Source organism: Babylonia areolata, chromosome 9 (genome assembly GCF_041734735.1).
Source record: "Babylonia areolata isolate BAREFJ2019XMU chromosome 9, ASM4173473v1, whole genome shotgun sequence".
In the NCBI taxonomy this organism is placed as follows: Eukaryota; Metazoa; Mollusca; class Gastropoda; order Neogastropoda; family Buccinidae; genus Babylonia; species Babylonia areolata.
In genome coordinates, this window is record NC_134884.1 from 3,932,357 (window position 1) to 3,952,559 (window position 20,203).

The 20,203-nt window shown below is 45.9% G+C and overlaps 2 protein-coding genes across 2 annotated transcripts in view; one reads left to right on the forward strand and one right to left on the reverse strand.

Annotated features, from left to right (window-relative positions):
- The window catches only part of LOC143286014 (protein NDRG3-like), a 201,009-nt gene extending 183,893 nt beyond the window's left edge, over positions 1 to 17,116 (reverse strand). Inside the window, exon 1 of the mRNA XM_076593517.1 lies at positions 17,066 to 17,116. The gene's annotated coding sequence lies outside the window, so the exon portion shown is untranslated. The remainder of the gene's footprint in view (positions 1 to 17,065) is intronic.
- On the forward strand, positions 26 to 16,415 carry LOC143286013 (nudC domain-containing protein 1-like). Its single transcript, XM_076593514.1, has 9 exons — positions 26 to 178; positions 1,444 to 1,598; positions 2,346 to 2,534; positions 5,644 to 5,833; positions 6,761 to 6,973; positions 8,362 to 8,575; positions 11,279 to 11,420; positions 13,143 to 13,271; positions 15,879 to 16,415. Exons 1-9 carry the CDS (start codon positions 67 to 69, stop codon positions 16,374 to 16,376), a joined length of 1,842 nt encoding a protein of 613 aa, XP_076449629.1. The 5' UTR covers positions 26 to 66; the 3' UTR covers positions 16,377 to 16,415.
- Positions 17,117 to 20,203: the final 3,087 nt, after the last annotated feature.

Here is a 20,203-nt window from a genome sequence, read left to right on the forward strand (position 1 = left end):
TTGAGTTCTAATATCTGCATATTCTTATTCGGTTTAAATGCACAGTTTCAGCTGGCTTTAGACAAAATGGCGTCTCGCGTTGATTTGAAACCGCGGAAAGAGCTAATTAATCCCAACTTTGACGGTTACAAGCTGTCTCTCGAGCCTCTTCCGACATATCAGCAAGAACTTGAGAAAGGTAAGCACGCTGCGCTGTAAAGGAATCCGATATAAAGAAAGTCATACGGGTTTTACAGTGTACTTTCGATGTTAACTCCACAACGTCATTTTGTGACACGTTGGAAGTACAGTCGTCAACATAAACAACACGGTCAAGGCCACTCTGCCAGTGGTTAATGCCATGTTTGATTCGGAAGGTTTCTAAATAGGGGTACTCGGGTATAGGTATGAAGTCTACAGAAGTTATTCCATCTCAGACCAACGATCACTGGTCACTTTGCACGTATGCATACGCGTGCACTGCACCCGTCATCTTTGTTGCGCAACGTAGCAAGATAGAACAAAACTGTCAGTAGCATACTGATGCAGTGATAATATCACTAAAAGATAACATCATATGCCTGAATGTAGAATTATTCAAAATTTTATAAAGTGACTTGGTCATAGTTTGGTGGCTGACAGAGACAGATAGTGACAGTGCATCAAAGTGGGGGGGAAAAAATCACATAATTTTATATACAATAGTTCACTGATCAGCATTGCAGGATTCGTCATGAATAAACCACAATATTGTGGTCAAAAGTGCTATGACCTGGACAAAGAAGGGTCATTATCGAAACGTCTTCGAAATATGTCGCCTAACCACAAGCCAGTTGCTGGATATCGGATGGAGTTAAGTCCCCTCCCTGTGACAAAGGTGCCTCTGGGTAAGGACTATTTAATTTCAACATTACATAAGTGTACATATCACTTGTACATTACTTCTTGTACATTCATCATTGTGTTGATAATCTTCACAGTAAAATAAGATACCAGTTCGACTCTTCTGTTCCATTCGAAAATGTGATCTGTTATCAGGTAAAATCATAATTGGGCAGTTTGACTTCCATTGAATACAGATAGATCTATATCTAATATATATTCAGTTGAATCAGATCTGTATCTGATGTTTGTTGAGTTGAATACAGATCTCTTCTCTCTTGGCCTGGATTGGGTTCTGATTAATGTATATAATACTATATTGTCCAGTGGTAATCTGTATTCAATATATATATATATATATATATATATATATATATAGATAGATAGATAGATAGATAGATAGATATATCAGTTCAGCAGTCCACACACACACACACACACACACACACACACACACACACACACACACACACACACAAACATGCACACACACACACACACACACACACACACACACACACACACACACACACACCATGATACGTACATGTATTACCTTTATGGTATGTTTTATGTTTTCAGCTGTTGATGTTTGCACGCTGACTCAGGACCAGCTGACTTCGCATCATGCTAAGCTGTTTGCTGCACCCAACCACCTGACTGCAGACCTCTGGGCAGAAAACTCTGTCTATGTGGTTGACTCTTCTTGGACTTTGCGCCACATTTTTCTCCATGAGGTCAGTTTGGGGAAGAGACTTGCCAACACATGCCTGTAGATCATATGTACTTGTACACACATCCACCATGATAAAGTGATAAAGTTACATGGTTTTCGGCAGCATAGTTGTGGGCTTGCTTGCGCTGTGGATGTGTACAGACACACAGGGGTCTATTTACAAGTGGTTTAATCACATGGACACACACAGGCAAACTCATATGCACACACACACACAGATGTATGTATATATTTCTTTTTATATAAATTTAATTCTTCAAAGCTACTTATCTTGATATCATAATAAGTTGTCTACATATTGAAAAGAAAACCCATAGATGGTACCAAAAGACCAAGTTTGGATCGGGGTGTTTCCTGTCGTGACAGCCTAGGGAGGAATCCATGCACCTGAGTCTCAGTTGCTCTGATGCGATTTTGAAACATGTTTCCCTCTTGAAAACAACAGTTCATCGAAAGTGAAATGTCAGCAGGAAGTGAGTGCTTTTACCCTGGTCTGACCTCAAGGACCGATCAACGTGTTGGGTTTATGGGAAGGTCTGTCGTCTGCTTTTTCTTTTTTTTCCCCCCTCTCAAAGCAGATGTGGTGAAGCATATTATTGGTCAAGATGGAGAACTAAATTAGGTCAGTCCACACGGTTTGCCACCTTGAAACTGAAACTTAGCCAGGGCTGCAAAGCAGTTTTGATTCCATGGTTCATCTTCCACCACATGCAGTTCACTTTGTGTGTGTGTGTGTGTTCTGTTCCAGAGCAACAAGGTGGACAGCGGTTGCCGTGTCTTCGACATTCCTCAGGCTGCAGAGTTCAGGCAGGTAGCCGGCCGGCTGAATGTTTCCCTGCGCTTCGCTGGCCCCCAGGTGGCAGTGCTGGCAGACGGGGCGGGGCGACTCTTCCTGCTGGACACAGGGGACAGGAGCCGCAAGTCCGGGCAGTGGAAGGTAAAGTTCTGCAGAGAGGCCAACTGTTACGATTTCGCTGTATTTTGTTAAGCTTGGTCGCAGGTTCTGAGGTTGTTCCGGCATTACACCATCGTCAAAATGGTTCTGATGAGTTCATTTTCGATTACATGGCATAGTTACATGCTTTCCTGTCGAAACTCTACACCTGTTGATCACAAGATCAGGGCAGCCGCTTTCCTATTGAAACTCTACACCTGTCGATCACAAGGCCAGGGCAGCCGCTTTCCTGTCGAAACTCTACACCTGTCGATCACAAGGCCAGGGCAGTCACGACTAACCTTGATCTCATGTGTTGATGCTCAGCTAATCGTGTGCGTGTTTACATTGAAACAACATTGAGTGGACCAGTCAGCTTAATCGTAGCAGTTACACCATGTTGCAGGTAGACCCAAGAGTTTGTGAGCCTTGTAGATAAAATGTACGTTTGCTGATGTGGCTCGGAGTCCAAGTGTTCCTACCAAATTCAGAATGTTCCTACAAATGTCCTGATTGTTCCTACGAACTTTTGACAGGGGTTGGCATCTCTGGTTCTGTGATGCCATGCACTGTGGCCGTCAACCAAACTGCTGCCATTGGATGCTTGCTTGTCTTAAAAAAAAAAAAAAAAAATTTTTGAATGGTATGGAAAATACCACAGGGCTAAAAATTTCCAGATAACTTTTGGTTGTCCTGTGGACAAGTAGATGGAAAAAAAACTCTCTACTTACAGAGAACTTTTGGAAGTCCTGTGGGAAAGTAGATGAAAAAAACAACCCTCTACTTACAGATAACTTTTGGTTGTCCTGTGGACAAGCTGGTGCAAAAATACCCTCTAGTCACAGGTGACTTTTGGTTGACCTGTGGACACGTAGGTAAAAAAAACAACAACCCTGTACCTGTCTCCCCAAATTTCTGCTTGCCCTTCCTGATGAAAGGGGCAGTTTATAGAAGTAACAACTGATAGAGCAGACAAGATTCATTTACTTGAAGATCTAGTCATCAGCCCCATCCACATGTAATATGCAGCTTCTGTTCAAACGTGTGTGTGTGTGTGTGTGTGTGTGTGTGTGTGCATGCATGTGTGAGTGTGCACAAGTTTTTGTGTTGATATGCACATGTATGTATCCTAAATTCTACTGTATGTGTATTTGTGTATGTATGATTTTCGATTTATGTTTATAGCTTTTATGTGCTCCCCCCCCCACCCCCAGTATTCCTTGTGACCCCAGTACACTTGGTAATAAAGATTTATTCTATTCTATTATTCTGTATGAATAGTATGTATTACTGGACCAGAGGATGCAGTTATTTTGTTATAAACATTGAGAGTATTATGAGGCCAAATTAACACTGGCTCTTTCTTAGTGCTGCAGCCTCGGGGGCTAGTTGGCCTTGGGGACCATCCCAACACTGACTGTCCCAAAGCCCGTTCGGTTGAGAGAGAGGGGATGTAACTTGGGCAAGACATTCTCCACTATAATCAGATTGCAGCCCAGATAGTCAGGACAGTGGTTGCCTCCTCTGCTGTTGTGGTCATTGTCAGACACAACTGACCTAAATGGTTCGTTCGTTCATTCTTTTGTTTAAAGTCTGTCCTCTCTCTTTTCTCTCTCTCTTTTGTCCCGTGACCCACCAGGTCATGTGGGGGGGGCGGGGGGGGGACACAAGGGATGCAGCGGATGTCACTCTCCTCCAGCCTGGTCTGCTCTCGGCCTCTGACACCAGCTCTGGCATCTTCAGATGAGTCCAGGTCTTGACGTCATCTGTCCAGCTTCTCCTTGGTCTTCCCCTCTTTCTTCCGCCCTCGATGGTGCCCTGCAGGATGGTCTTGCACAGGGTGTTGTGCCGGGTCACGTGGCCAAACCAGGCCAGCTTCCTCCTTTTGATGGTGGCCAGGAGGGGTTCTTGATGTTCGGCGAAGGCTTCAACTTTGCTCCGGACATAGTCGTTGGTCTTGTGTTTGACCCATGAGATGCGGAGCAGCTTTCGGTAGCATTTCATCTCAAATGCTTGGACCCTCTTCTCAAGCTCAGCTGACAGTGTCCAGCTTTCACATCCATACAGGAGAATGGCGAGCAGTAAGGATCTGTACAGTTTGAGTTTGGTGGCAAGGGAAATGCTCCTGCTCCTCCAGATCTTGTCCAGTTCTGCCATCGCTGATGTTGCTGTTGTGAGGCGGATCTTCCCTTCTGTGTTCGACCTGCTGTCCTTTGTCAGTGTTGCTCCCAAGTACTTGAAGGCTTCCACCTCTTCAGGTCTATCCACCATCCGTAATTCTGATGACAAAAATCCATCCCCTTCCCCACCCCAGCCATGCCTTAAATCATCACTACATTCCCTGTTCCTCTCTCCTCAGTTAGCATGAAAAAGAATACAAACAAAATAAAACAAACTAACTACTCAGCCAGTAAAATTACAACGAAAGAGCCTGTGGGGCTCCTGATTAAACTCTGAACCGTTTCAAACAGAAGTTGATTGTCATATATATGTATATACAGTGTTTCCAATGGAAGCAGATGGAACTGCAGAATAACTGTCATCCATGGTGTAGGGGGGTGGGGGGTGGGGGATAAAACAAACAAACTGGTCAACCAGTAAAATTACAACAAAGAGCCATTGGGGCTCCTAATTAAACTGTTTCAAACAGAAGTTGATTGTCATATATATATGCATCCTTTCCAATGGAAGCAGATGGAACAGCAGAACACCTGTAAATAAGCAGTCGTTAATAGTGTACGATCTGCTTCAGACCCACTCTGTTTTACGCCTACCCAGATTCAAACACTCCACTGTCGGCTGCGGTTCTTTCTCTGTCTGTGGACTTTGCTTGTGGAATGAACTTCCTCTTTGGCTTCCTCACGGTCCCCACGCTCAGCTCTTTTAAGTGAGGCCTCAAAACCCATCTCTTTCCAAGATAGCCCCCCTCCCCTGCCTCTTCTTTGTCTTCAGTTTTTCAAGTTCAGAATTATGCATGCACGTGAATGACTGGTTTGAAAGCGCTTTGATTTGTCTCCGCACAAAATTCAGTGCTATATAGATATCGGTTATTATTATTAGTAGTAGTAGTAGTAGTAGTATCATTGTCATCATTATGGTGTGCTGGGGACAGGTGCTGGTGAAGGAGGGGGAGGTGCTTGGGGAGGGGGTGGTGTTCTCGGTGGTGGATGCGGCATGCTACACGGGCGAAGACAAGCAGGACTGCGTGGACTGTCTGCTGGCCAGCGTGGAGACTGGCGGCCAGGACTCCCCCCAGAGACCCCACCCCCTGACTGTCCTCACCTGGCTCACCCTCACCGCTGGTCAGTGTGTGTGTGTGTGTCACTGTGTGTGTCACTGTGTGTGTGTGTCACTGTGTGTATGTGTGGCCAGGACTCCCCCCAGAGACCCCACCCCCTGACTGTCCTCACCTGGCTCACCCTCACCGCTGGTCAGTGTGTGTGTGTGTGTGTGTGTGTGTGTGTGTGTGTGTGTGTGTGTGTGTGTGTGTGTGTGTGTGTGTGTCACTCTGTGTGTGTGTGTGTCACTGTGTGTGTGTGTGTGTGACTGTATGTCACTGTGTGTGTGTGTGTGTGTGTGTGTGTGTGTGTGTGTGTGTGTGCGCGCGCGTGTGTGTGTGTGTGTGTGTGTGTCACTGTTGTTGTTCAGATTTGTGGAGTGTGGCCCGACTTGATTCTTGTTTTGTTTCAATCATTTGCCTTCTAGATATATATATTTCCTTTCAGTTTATTTTCAGTGTTTTTTTTTTTTTTATCTTTGTTTCTTCTGTCAAATGATTACATTTCTTTCATTTTTCTGTGAAAGTTTCTCAAAAACCCTAAGTAGGCTTTCAAGGCATGGGTTTACGCTAGGTGAGGTATCTGCTGCCTTTATGATTTTTATTTTTTATCTTATTTATTTTTTTTTTTTACACAGTAGATGGAGTGTATCGTATAATGGATCAGTCTGCATGCCCTGAGGCTTCCTTGAAACCAAAAATTTTTAAAATTATTATTATCATTAGTGTTATTTTGATAATAATGATGATGATGATGATGATTATCAGTAGCAGTAGTAGTGTTATAATATGCGTATATGTGTGATGCGTTTTTGCATGCGTGTTGTTTGTGTGTGTATGTATGCACATGTGTGTTGTGTGTGTGTGTGTTTTTCACTTTTCACATGCATGTTCTCCCCCCTGCTCCCCATCCCCACCCCCCTCCCGCATCCGCACCCGCTCCCCCCAACAGACAGCAAGGGCTCATGGACGGTGAGCCGCACTCGCAGGCTGGAAGGAACTCGGCCGTTCGACTACGCCAGCCTGGAGAGAGCGGGAGGCGGTGCCGTCACCATCGCCAGCAACAGACCCTACGTCCTGGTGTCGGACTCTGTGAAGGAGGTGTCCTCCCCTCTCGACGGCGCTGCTTCTGCTGGTGGGGGGGACTGGGAGATGGTGGGCAGAGGTGAGTTGAAGGGGGGTTGGGGGATGTGGGGGGGGGGGGGAAGGTTTAGGAGGTAGGGGATGAGGTAAGAGAAAAGCCGGGATGGTGGGGGTGGGGAATTTGGGAAGGGGGAAGTGCTGAGAGAGACAGGGATTTGGGGGAGAGGGGAAGGGGGAAGTGCTGAGAGAGACGGGGATTTGGGGGAGAGGGGAAGGGGGAAGTGCTGAGAGAGACGGTGATTTGGGAGGGGGGAGGGGAAGGGGGAAGTGCTGAGAGAGACGGGGATTTGGGGGAGAGGGGAAGGGGGAAGTGCTGAGAGAGACGGGGATTTGGGAGGGGGGAGGGGAAGGGGGAAGTGCTGAGAGAGACGGGGATTTGGGGGAGAGGGGAAGGGGGAAGTGCTGAGAGAGACGGGGATTTGGGGGAGAGGGGAAGGGGGAAGTGCTGAGAGAGACGGGGATTTGGGGGAGAGGGGAAGGGGGAAGTGCTGAGAGAGACGGGGATTTGGGGGGGAGAGGAAGAATCAAAGGAGGGGTGGGGGGCTGGGGGGGGGGGTAGTTTTCAGGGGGAGAGGAACAGTCGGTAGGAGGGGGAGGGATTGGGGTGGAGGGGGAATAGAGGGTGGTTGTGGGAGACTGGGAGATGGTGGGCAGAGGTGAGTTGGGGGTGGGGGGGGGAGTGCGGGGGCGGGGAGTGGGTAAGAGAAAAAGTGGGGATGGTGTGTGTGAGTGTGTGTGTGTGTGGGGGGGGGGGAGGGGGGGTGGAGATATCTGGGGTAGGGGAAGGAGATATAGCTGAGAGGAGAAAGGGGGGGGGGAATCAGTGGGAGGGGGATGGATAGGGTAAGTAATCTGGAGGAGGGGAGGATTGGGAGGAGAGGAGGAATCAGGGGTGGGGTGGGGAGGCAGGGGGTGGGGTGGGAATAATCAGGTGTGGGCAGAGGAATCGGGGGGGTGGGGGTGGGGGGGTGGAGAGGACGACATCATGGGGTGTGTGGGGGGGTTGGTGGGTGAGATCAACAGGGAGGTAGAAACCAAGGGGGAGTGAGGTATTGAGGTGTTCAGGAAGAATTGGGGGGGATGGGGGGGGGGGAGAAATCAAAGGGAGGGGGAAGAATCATTGGAGGATAAGGAATTGAGGGGGCGTAGTAGGAGACACACACACACACACACACACACACACACATGCCACAGATGTATTTGCATGCACACAGACACACAGACACAGACACACACACACACACACACACACACACGCCACAGATGTATTTGCATCCACACAACCACACCCACATCCCCCCCCCTCCCCCCCCCCCCCAACACACACACATTCATGTGTACACCTCTCACCCCCCACACAAACATACACTTTCATGCTGTGTGTGTGTGTGTGTGTGTGATCCCCTGCAGAGCCCCAGCACCCACTGTACACCTGGAGCCAGACGACGGAAGACGTGACGGTGCAGCTGACGCTGCCTGCCGACACTGCCAAGCCTGACGTGTACGTGTCCCTGGGCTCGGACTGCCTGGACATCGGGGTGAAGAACAGCGTCACGCTGCTGCGTGGGTCCCTGCGCGACAGGATTGACGTCGCCGCTTCGACGTGGACGGTCGAGGGCCAGAAGTGAGTGTAGCTTTGGTTGTTTTTTTGACTCACTTGTGTAAACAAAGTGAGTCTATGTTTTAACCCGGTGTTCGGTTGTCTCTGTGTGTGTGTGTCCGTGTGTCCGTGGTAAACTTTAACATTGACATTTTCTCTGCAAATACTTTGTCAGTCGACCCCAAATTAGGCATAAAAATAGGAAAAATTCAGTTCTTTCCAGTCATCTTGTTTAAAACAATATTGCACCTCTGGGATGGGCACAAACAAATTAAAAAAGAAGCCTAATTATATGCAAACTGCATTATATTTTTTGTATTCTCTAAACTTGGCACTTTGATCTGATATTCTGACCCAACAACAAGAGGAGTCATTATTATCATTTTTTGTTCAAACAGGAACTTCTTTTGCTAAGCATGGAATTTTTATTTATTTTGCAAACGTTCTGGTGCAGTTAGTAAAAAAGGGAAATTACTCTGTAATTAATGCTAGGGGACTTAATTTATCACAAGTGAGTCTTGAAGGCCTTGCCTCTCTTGTTTTCTTTTGTTCTTCTTCTTTGTCTTCTTCTTCTTCTTGTACCACACACACACACACACACACACACACACACACACGCACAAGCTCAAGCATACACACACACACACATCACGGGTGTTCAGTGCTGGCACTTTAGTTGGCCCTGCGAAAGTTCGTGAACCCAGGAAGTAGGACATGGATATGAATAAACGCGGCTGACAAACAGGCCGCGCCAGCAGCACTCGCTGTACGCTTGTTCGGCGGTAAATCTGCTTTGTTTCTTTCGCGCATCATCTCCTCGGATGTATCGGAAATAACGACTAAAGAAGTGGTTTTCTAAAAAGAACACAAAATAAGCATTCCATTGACTCCAAACACAATATGTTTTCTTACATAGCGGTTGTTGCGGCAACGGCTGAAACATAAATGAAGAAAGAGAAGAGAAGGATAAGCAGAAACATGATCGCAAAAATCGTTAAGTTTAAATCCCTCTCTAAGAAAACAGGCGTTTAGCACAATAACATCGTAAATACACACAGAACATATAGCATGCCTGCATGCAGATTAGCTTACCTTTTGAGTTGTGCGATTTTTCTTGGCAGCACAACAAACGTTTAAATGAACACACTGTAGCATGGTGAGTGCGAGCAGCAGGGGGATGGAGAGCGGGGTGAGTGTCTGTCGGCTTATGGCACTGCCGTGCCCTTCATTTCACGAGAAAGACGAAGATTTTTAAGGTAAAAAAAAAATGAAACGATGATGTTGATAAAATAATGAAATTGTGTAAATCAAATCAAACTGCATTCCAATAATACAACCAGGAATGGCAATAATTCAACTTTCTGTAATCGCTGCAGGAAATGTGTGGATGCTGTGAAAAGGTGGGAAAAGTGGGGTGGGGGCTGCGGGGCCGAGTGAAACAAAGAAGGCAGTGTCCCGGTTTGGCGCGCGGGGCCAGAAATACCGCGGCGAATGTGCCGGTCAGTACAGAGTGCGGTGGGAAAGTCTGGCATTAAAAAATTTTTGACCCAAGACGCTAGACGCTGCTCGGCCAACTAAAAAGCTGGATTTTGTGCTCGGCTGAGCAGCCGTGACATGTGTGTGGGTTCACATGCATACATTTCTCAACAACAACAACAACAACACACACACACACACACACACACACACACACACACACATGGTCACATGCTTTCCTGTCGTAATAATTATGACCTAGACGCTCTAGACCTACCGATCATGAGGCCAGGGCAGTCACTGCTAACCTTGGTCTCACGTGATGATGCTCAGCTAATCGCGTGCGTGTTTACTTTGAAACAGCATGCATGGAGTCGACCAGTCAGCTGAATCGTTCACTGGAGCAAGAGAGACCGTGGCTTAATCAAGTGTTTGTATGCCTTGCAGATAAAATGCACGTTTGCTGATGTGGCTTGGAGGCCTGAGTGCTCCTACCAAATTTCTTGATTTGTTCCTGCAAAACACTTGACAGGGGTTGGCATCTCTGCACTGTGTGTGTGTGTATGTGTGTGTGTGTGTGTGTGTGTGTGTGTGTTAAACATTTGCGGTGTATAAACCACTGTGGCTTATGTGTGATTAAATTCCCAAACATAGGGGTAGTGGTTTATAGGATGATGCGCTCAGTAGCCCAGGTTTTAGGGTCGTAGTAATAGTAGTAGTCCTCCTCGTTGTCATAGTGGTGGGACAGGCGCAAAAGCCGAGTGGTTAAAGAGTTGGACTTCAGTCTGACGGTCCCAGGTTCGAATCTCGGTTACGGCACCTGGTGGGTAAAGGGTCGAGATTTTTTCGATCTCCCAGGTCAACGTATGTGCAGACCTGCTTGTGCCTGAACCCCCTTCATATGTATACGCAAGCAGAAGATCAAATACGCATGTCAAAGATCCTGTAATACGTCAGAGTTTGGTGGGTTATGGAAACAAGAACATACCCAGCATGCACAACCCTGAAAATGGAGTATGGCTGCATATGTGGTGGGGTAAAAACAGGTCATACACGTAAAAGCCCACTCGTATACATATGAGTGAACGTGGGAGTTGCAGCCCACGGACGAAGAAGAAGAAGAAGAAGAATTGTCATAGTAGTAGTACTAGAGTACTAGTAGTTGTAGTACTGGTGGTAGTAGTAGTAGTCGTCGTAGTTCTCCTGGTTGTCATAGTAGTAGTAGTACCATGTGTGCCATGGTCACGGCAGGCTGGAGCTGTCATTGACGAAGGAGACGGAAGGCATGTGGGACATCCTGGTTCCCGGAGACACACGAGGGGAGATGACTCTTGACGAGGCCACCATCGCCGCCATCCACGACCGCCTCAAACACCTCACTTCTGACAAATGGGTACAGGAGTTTGTGTGTGTGTGTGTGTGTGTGTGTGTGTGTGTGGTTTTAAACATACGCAGTTTGTTTGCTGGATTTAAAACAACAACATCATTGTTGTGCAATACCTAATTGTCTTACCATGCGTGCATGTGTGTGGATGTGTGGGTTTTTTTTATTGTAGTCTTTTGTCTGCCACTGTGAGTTCCTATTTGACTTGTTTTAATGTCTTTTACAGTACCCATGTTCTTTTTTTTTTTTTTTTGTTGGTGTTCACAACGAGCCTGTGATTGCACACGCTAATTTCCATGTTGATCAATAAAGTGGTTTTGAATTGAATTTGTATGGAATTAGAGTTGGGGAGTGGGGGTGGGAGGCTATGTAGGAGAGAGGGAGAGAGAGAGAACTCACTCAGACACATCATTACACAGCAGGCTTTTGGACCTCGATATATAGGCAGTGTATGGTGGTGGAGGTTAACTAGGAGAGACATAAAGAGAGAGAGAGCTCAAATTCAAACACTTTATTGTACATCAGGCTTTGGACATCGATACATAGGCACATAGACTGTGTATTATCATGCTTATGGAAGTTTAGTAACAAGAGAGAGAGTGAGAAAGAGTCTTTGTTTGGTGTTGTCCACGTAAATGAAATATCAGAGTCACTTTGTTCAACATCTTTCAGCTTGGCTGCTTCAGCTGTGTAATATTCACTTTGTCTAAAGTAGTTAGCTGCTTACGCACATACATATGCATGTAGTTATGATTGTGTTTGAAACAGACAGAATAGTTATTTTTATCGATTGATTGAAGGAAATGACTGCAAACTTTTTTCAAAGTGAAGAAAGTGGTCTAAGGGAGGCAATTTATTCAGTTTACGAGTTCTTAACAGTTATGTCCCATGGATGTTGAATGCAAAAGTACTAATGACTCAAACTGCTGGGCTCAGGAATTCTCTGGCTGGGGCAGGGAAGGGTTTGAACTTACAGACATGCGTGGTGCGTGTTTCTCTTTTCCTTTGGTTTCTCGGTATCTGTCTCACTTTCTGTCTGTCTTTCTCTCTGTCTCCTGCTCTTCATTCTCTCTCTCTCTCTTTCTCTGTCTCTCCCTGTCTCTCTGATATGACGATCCTTGACAGTCTCATGGAAACCCTAATTTTTTTTAATGACAACATACAACAATAGAGAAACAATCAATTTAGAGAAAAATAGGAAATTTGAATAAAAAAAATAATAAACCAACAACAAAAACACTAGCTGCTTGCATGCACAGATTTTTGGAAAGGGAAACTGCATGATCAATTGAAGAGGGCACTGCATGGGAATGCAGAAGGGAGGTAATAATCTAAGGGAGGTCACTTTGGCAGAGTTCTCACCTTTTTTTTTTTTTTTTTTTTAACCCTGCGGTGAGGATGATACACACACACACACACACACACACACACACACACACACACCGAGAAAAAACAACAGATGTTTTATGGCCCATGGTCAGAAGTATAGGCCCTGCATTGCAGGCCTTTGGGAACCATCCCAACACCGACTATCCTAAAACCCTCTTGGCCGAGAGAGTGGGGATGTAACTTGGGCAAGACACTCGCCACTATAATCAAATTCTAGCCCAAATAGTCGGAACAGCAGTTGCCTCCTCTGCTGTTCTGATGGTCATAGTCGGACACGACTGACTATCATATCCGAACGCAGTGAGGTCACCTTGCGAAACTGGAACTGTGTTTTTTGGGCAGAACCCTGACCCTGACGGTGACAACAAGCCTTACAACACACAGCAGCTGGAGGCCTGTGATGCTGTGGATGACGACGAGTGTATCTACCTGATGCGCATTGACGGCGAAACGCACTCCATCTCTCACCAGGTGAGGCACTGTTTGCCACGGGCACAGCGTATGTGTTTGTGTGTGTGTGTGTGTGTGTGTGTGTGTGCGTGTGTGTGTTTCAGTGTGGTGTTTGTGTGCATGTGTGTGTGTGTGTGTTTGAGGGAATATGTGTGGTGCGTGTGTGTGTTTTGCTTGTGTGTGTGGTGTGTTTGTTTGAGGGAATATGTGTGGTGCGTGTGTGTGTTTGCTTGTGTGTGTGGTGTGTCTGTTTCTATCTTGTGTAATTGTGTGTGTGTGTGTGTGTGTGTGTGTGTACAAGAGAGGATGAAGGTATCTAAGTATAATGGGTAATGTCACAAGTAAAAACCCCCCCCCAAAAAAAAACCCCATAGCAATCGGTGCCTCAGCAAGAAAATGTGTCATTGAAAAACTGTGTTGTTAATTTTTTGTTGAAATTTTGGGTTTCACCACACATCTCCGATTTGTTCTTGTAAAGAATATTGTGTGAGTGCGTGTCTGTGAAAGAGACACAAGAACAGTTTAAGCTTGGTTACAATGTGATGAAATAAAACACTGAAATGAGGGTATTTTGTATATCACTAAATGTACACAGGGACTGTGACATTGTTTCATACCAGAATAGTGAACCAGAATACTTTGTTTTAACTCTCTCCATACGAACGGCGAAAGAGACGACGTTAACAGCGTTTCACCCCAATTACCATCATCAAAATATTGCAAGAGGAAGGCTCTTATACTGAAGAGGTGAATGTTGACAAAGAATACCACAATTTTGACGACGGAAGCTGAAGGTTGGGTCATTCAGACACCCACTGGACATCCGAGGGGTCTGTGTAGAGGAGAAGAGAGGACTGGCCGTACTGAGTGAGTTAATCTTTCCGCTCAGTGTGTACGACTAAGGAAAGTGGGATGTAGCTATCTAGTTTGGTTTTGCTTCACTGTCCGACTGTGGAGTTTGGCCAGCACAAGCATTGCAGCAACCCTGGAAATAAAACTCTGGCACCGTGGTCAAGGAATGTAAACATGTGTCATGATTCATGTCGTGCTGTGTCATGCTGTGGTCAAGGAATGTAAACATGTGTCATGATGTCGTGTTGTGTCACACTGTGGTCAAGGAATGTAAACATGTGTCATGATGTCGTGCTGTGTCACACTGTGGTCAAGGAATGTAAACATGTGTCATGATGTCGTGTTGTGTCATGCCGTGGTCAAGGAATGTAAACATGTGTCATGATTCATGTCGTGCTGTGTCATGCTGTGGTCAAGGAATGTAAACATGTGTCATGATTCATGTCGTGCTGTGTCATGCTGTGGTCAAGGAATGTAAACATGTGTCATGATGTCGTGTTGTGTCACACTGTGGTCAAGGAATGTAAACATGTGTCATGATGTCATGCTGTGTCACACTGTGGTCAAGGAATGTAAACATGTGTCATGATGTCGTGTTGTGTCACGCCGTGGTCAAGGAATGTAAACATGTGTCATGATTCATGTCGTGCTGTGTCATGCTGTGGTCAAGGAATGTAAACATGTGTCATGATTCATGTCGTGCTGTGTCATGCTGTGGTCAAGGAATGTAAACATGTGTCATGATGTCGTGTTGTGTCACACTGTGGTCAAGGAATGTAAACATGTGTCATGATGTCGTGCTGTGTCACACTGTGGTCAAGGAATGTAAACATGTGTCATGATGTCGTGTTGTGTCATGCCGTGGTCAAGGAATGTAAACATGTGTCATGATGTCGTGTTGTGTCACACTGTGGTCAAGGAATGTAAACATGTGTCATGATTCATGTCGTGCTGTGTCATGCTGTGATCAAGGAATGTAAACATGTGTGTCATGATGTCGTGTTGTGTCACGCCGTGGTCAAGGAATGTAAACATGTGTCATGATATCGTGTTGTGTTACACCGTGGTTGAGGAATGTAAACACGTGTCATGACGTTGTGTCACGCCGTGATCAAGGAATGTAAACATGTGTCATGTCATCATGTTGTGTCATGCCATGGTCAAGGAATGTAAACACGTGTCATGACGTCATGTTGTGTCACGCTGTGGTCAAGGAATGTAAACACATGTCATGACGTTGTGTTGTGTCACACCGTGATCAAGGAATGTAAACACGTCAGGACGTCATGTTGTGTTACACTGTGGTCAAGGAATGTAAACACATGTCATGACGTTGTGTTATGTAAAATCGTGGTCAAGGATGTCGTGTTGCGTCACGCCGTGGTCAAGGAATGTAAACATGTGTAATGATGTCGTGTTGTGTTACACTGTAGTCAAGGAATGTAAACATGTCATGACGTTGTGTTGTGTTACACCGTGGTCAAGGAATGTAAACATGTCATGACGTCGTGTTGTGTTACACGTGGTCAGGGAATGTAAACACGTGTCATGATGTTGTGTTGTGTCACGCCGTGATCAAGGAATGTAAACACATGTACTGACGTCGTGTTGTGTTACACTGTGGTCAAGGAATGTAAACACATGTCATGATGTCGTGTTGTGTCATGCCGTGGTCAAGGAATGTAAACACGTGTCATGACGTCATGTTGTGTCACGCTGTGGTCAAGGAATGTAAACACATGTCATGATGTCATGTTGTGTCACGCCACCCCACAGGCCACCATCAGCTACACCCTGCTCTTCACTGTGGGGCTGGAGGCTGACAAACCTCCGGCCCTCTGCCTGCGACACGACGTCGACGGCCTCGTCTGGCAGCCTGACCGGCTCTCCAACCTGCAGGGGCCAGGGAGTGCTGCCGGGGGGACTGCTGGGGTCAGCGGTTCGAACCCCTGGCGCCACGCGGGCACCCTGGATGCCTTCGGCTACGTGCAAGCCTCCAAGACGCAGAGACGCTTCTCCGCCTGTGCCCCGGACTTCTCCCTCGCCGCCATCGCCGACTGCAAGCGCCACGTGTACCTGTACCGCCAGAGGGCGCCAGTGGCCACGCCCCTGAGGAATCGCAAGACCAGCCGCGACGTCAGCTCCGTCGCCAAGCAGCACGTGGTGGTGATTGATCCGCCGGAGGGTGTTGTGGGGCTGTATGTTAGCAACGACCACGTCTTCGTGGCCACACCGTTGCGGGTGTATGCTGTGGCTGTGTCGCAGGACGCCTAGCTGTGGTTGTTGTTTTCTTGGAGTTGGGGGGGGGGGGGGGAGGGAGGAGAAGATTGAGGGGGAGAGAGAGAAGGTGGAGAGAGAGAGAGAGATGGGGTATGTGAATGCCTGCCTGACCAGGGGTATGTGAATGCCAGGATGAGGGTGGGGGGGGTTGGTGGGGGGGCGGTTGCGGCAGGGAGGAAGCAAGAGAGAGGAGACAGAGGTTGAGAGAGAGGGTGAGATGAGATAAAGGGAGAGATAGGGTATGTGTCGTAAAGTGCCCAGCATATTGTTTTAGGGGAGATGTAGGGGGGATCAGGGGATTTGTGAAGGGTTGGGGGGTGTGGGGGTGGGGGGGGGGGAACAGACAGTTGGATCAAGCTACACAAGCCGGACATGTTTGGTCTTTTTCCCTGACCAGCCAGAAGCCTGTTGATCGTTATCGGGTGACACTGTTTTGAATGTCCAAGTTTAGTGGCTATTATGATTATGGTTTTTGTGGTTACTATCGCTGCTACTGCTGTTGTTAGTCAGTCCTGATATGGCCCTGTGCGGTCCGCTGAACAATAAGCAACAATCAAATGTGAGCATGAACATATTCTCTGAACATGTAATGGTCTGCATAATGTAAAGGGTGAATCTGGGAGCACTGGCACCTTGTATGCCGATGTTGGGACAAAAACAAGGTTTAATGACACACACTTAACCGTGACCCAACTGGTGCAGACTCCGGCAGGGGTCTGACATTCCTGTCCTGTGCAAACTACTATCTGCCTATGCGGAGAAAACGAAAGCAACTACGGCCGATAACCTCCGGAAGTAGGTAACCTCCCCTTTGTCCCGCTGGCTAGCGCCCTCTTTTTCCGGCAGCCATCTCGACACCTGTTCCTGTGTAGACTTGTTCAGTTTTTCAAAGTATGCTTCCTCAGCCCTGATGCACTTGGGCATCTTCATAAACCACTTGTCAAAGGCACCCGGACGTGTTGATTGTGGTATCATGGAGATAACTCTCTCAAACTGAACTCGGGCATCTTCAGAGGTCCGACTCCATTTGAACCCTCATATTTACCTGTGGGCATGGTAGGCAGTTTTCTATGATTTGATATCATTTATACGGGATCTTGTTTCAGTAATGTCAGTTTCAGCACAGTAGCATTCTGTCATGGCACTCTGTCAATATCACATTTTTGTGTGCAACTGAGGATTGGTACCGTAAGATTTTTTTTTTTTTTTTAGTATTTGGAATGAACGAAGACCGGAAAGAACTAATTGCAGGCTGAGAAAAAAATACCCATAATATCGATACAGAGGGGAGGTAACCTACTTTCGGGAGGTTATCGGCTGTAGCTACTTTCGTTTTCTCCGCATAGGTGGGTAGTAATTTGCACAGGACAGGAATCAGACCCCTGCCGGAGTCTGCACTAGTGGGTCATGGTAAGCATGTTAGATAAACGTAATTTTAGGAAAAATATTTCCTTTTTATTCTGTGGAATAGCAAGAGAGCTTCCTCAGAAGTGACAAATTATGATTGGAGAATAAAACAACTACATTCTGCAACAACTGTTCCAGAAAGGAGGTGTGCAGTTTGCAGTTATCGGTGACAAACAGATTTTCACCAACCTTTCTGTGAACTGGGTTTGTTTGTGAATTGTAAGTTGTTGTTTTTTTTTCTTCCTTCCAACACAGGAGCCATTAATCAAAGAGTCTGCAGTATTCGTCATGATGTTCTACCTTCCAGTTAAGCCAGTGGGAAAAAAAAGGAAAAAAAACCCAAACCCTCCACACAAAAATTATCTCCATCAGGTGTATTGCAACGATTCACTGCACCAGACAGAATTATACACCTACTTTTCTTGCATTGGGAAGAGACATGCAACAACTGCATAATTATTTCTTCCCTGACATTTAATTCAAGACCCTTTTTTTTTTTTTTGGTAGGGTTCATGCCGGTTGTTTGTTTTTAAGAAGTTGTGGGGAAAAAAGTGGCATGCATTCTCTCTAAGTCCTTAAAATTCTTTTAAAAAGTACCCTTGTTTGTTCAGGTTTTTTCAGTTAGGCTGCACATGAACGTTTGACTGCCCGAGATTGTAGACTTGCATTTGATTCCTGCCTGTGCTAGACTGGAGCAACTGACTGAAGCTGAGAACTATTCTGCATGCTTTGGGACAGGGGCGTTTGCATTTTGTGTGTGTGTGTGTGTGCGTGTGCTTGCATGCTTGTATATCTATTGGTAATGGCATGAGTGTGTGTTTGTATTTGTGTGTGTGTGTGTGTGTGTGTGTGTGTGTGTGTGTTTGATGGAAGCATGTTTTACTTTGGGAGAAGAAAGACAAAAGATAAGAGATGAGAGAAAGAGAGGATGTGGAAAGGGCAAACCCTTCATTCACACTGATTGGTGAGGTGTTGGAAACAGCTATCGAAAGGGCAAACCCTTCATTCACACTGATTGGTGAGGTGTTGGAAACAGCTATCGAAAGGGCAAACCCTTCATTCACACTGATTGGTGAGGTGTTGGAAACAGCTATCGAAAGGGTAAAGCCCTTCGTTCCATTAGGACAAAAACCAGTTCACATTCACATTCATTGGTGGGGTGTTGGAAACAGCTACTGATTTTGGGAGTATCGGTATCCGTATCAGTAGCTCAAGGAGGTGTCACTGCGTTCGGTCAAATCCATATACGCTACACCACATCTGCCAAGCAGGTGTCTGACCAGCAGCGTAACCCAACACGCTTAGTCAGACCTTGAGAAAAAAAAAGAAGAAAAAAAAGATAAATACATAAAAATACTACTACTGCTAATGATAAAAAAAGCAAATAAATGTGAAACATGCAGACACGCATTCACACACATGCATAACAGATATGCAACAGACATGCAGTTTCACAGATATGAAAGCACAATCAAATACACATAAATGTACATGAGCACCAACACACACACACACACACACATTACCCTGCACCCCCCCCCTCCCCCTCCCCCATCCTCCACACACTCATTTCTAGGCTACATTTTGGGAACAGAACAAAATCTCCTGAAAGCGTGCACATACATCTGACATGTAACTTTGCTGCTTGTTCTCTAGTTCTTCAGGGAGAAAATTCTCCTCTGAATGAAACATGGGAACAGCTTTGAGAAAAATCTTGAGGCAAATGGTGAATCCTTCATTGTCTGATGTGTAAATAACATTGATGATTTTCTGTGGTGAATTGTTCTTGCGTCATACACTGTGGAGTAAGCTGTGTAGAGTTGTGGTATTCACATGTACTAAGGTGTATGTTTGATTAAAGCTTATCATTTTGTGAAGTTTTTGCAGTGTGAGTGTGCACAGACAATGTTTTTTGTTTTACCACCCCCCTGTATTCTGTTGTATGGTATTGTATTGTACTGTGTTGTAATATACTGTATTATATTTTGTCTTAAATGACTTCTTTGTGTGAAATACGGGCTGCTCTCCCCAGAGACAGAACGTTGCAACACTTAGAGCGCCACCCCCCTTTTTTTTGCCTGCAATTTTGTTTTCCCACCAAGTGGATTTTTCTACAAAATTTTGCCAGGGACAACCCTTTCGTTGCCCAGGGTTCTTAGGAATAATTTACCATCACATTTAAAAAATATTACCAACCACAACAACTTTAAGCAAAATCTAAAAATGTACCTATTCACAAAAATTGACGTCACCTGAAATCCAACATTGCTTTCGACAATTTGTGGGTTCCCTCTCACTCTCTCTTGAGTGGGTGCATTTGTGTGTGTGTGTGTGTGTGTGTGTATTTCATGATTTTTTTTTTTTTCTTCTCTTCTTCTTTCTTTTGTGGAATGGCTTTGAATGGTGAAATAATG

Excerpts from the sequence above, each read along its gene's own strand:
- LOC143286013 (XM_076593514.1), top strand. The coding sequence starts at position 67 with ATGGCGTCTCGCGTTGATTTGAAACCGCGGAAAGAGCTAATTAATCCC. Across the intron at positions 1,599-2,345 it reads GCCACATTTTTCTCCATGAG|AGCAACAAGGTGGACAGCGG; the intron begins GTCAGTTTGGGG and ends GTTCTGTTCCAG. Across the intron at positions 11,421-13,142 it reads ACCTCACTTCTGACAAATGG|AACCCTGACCCTGACGGTGA; the intron begins GTACAGGAGTTT and ends TTTTTTGGGCAG.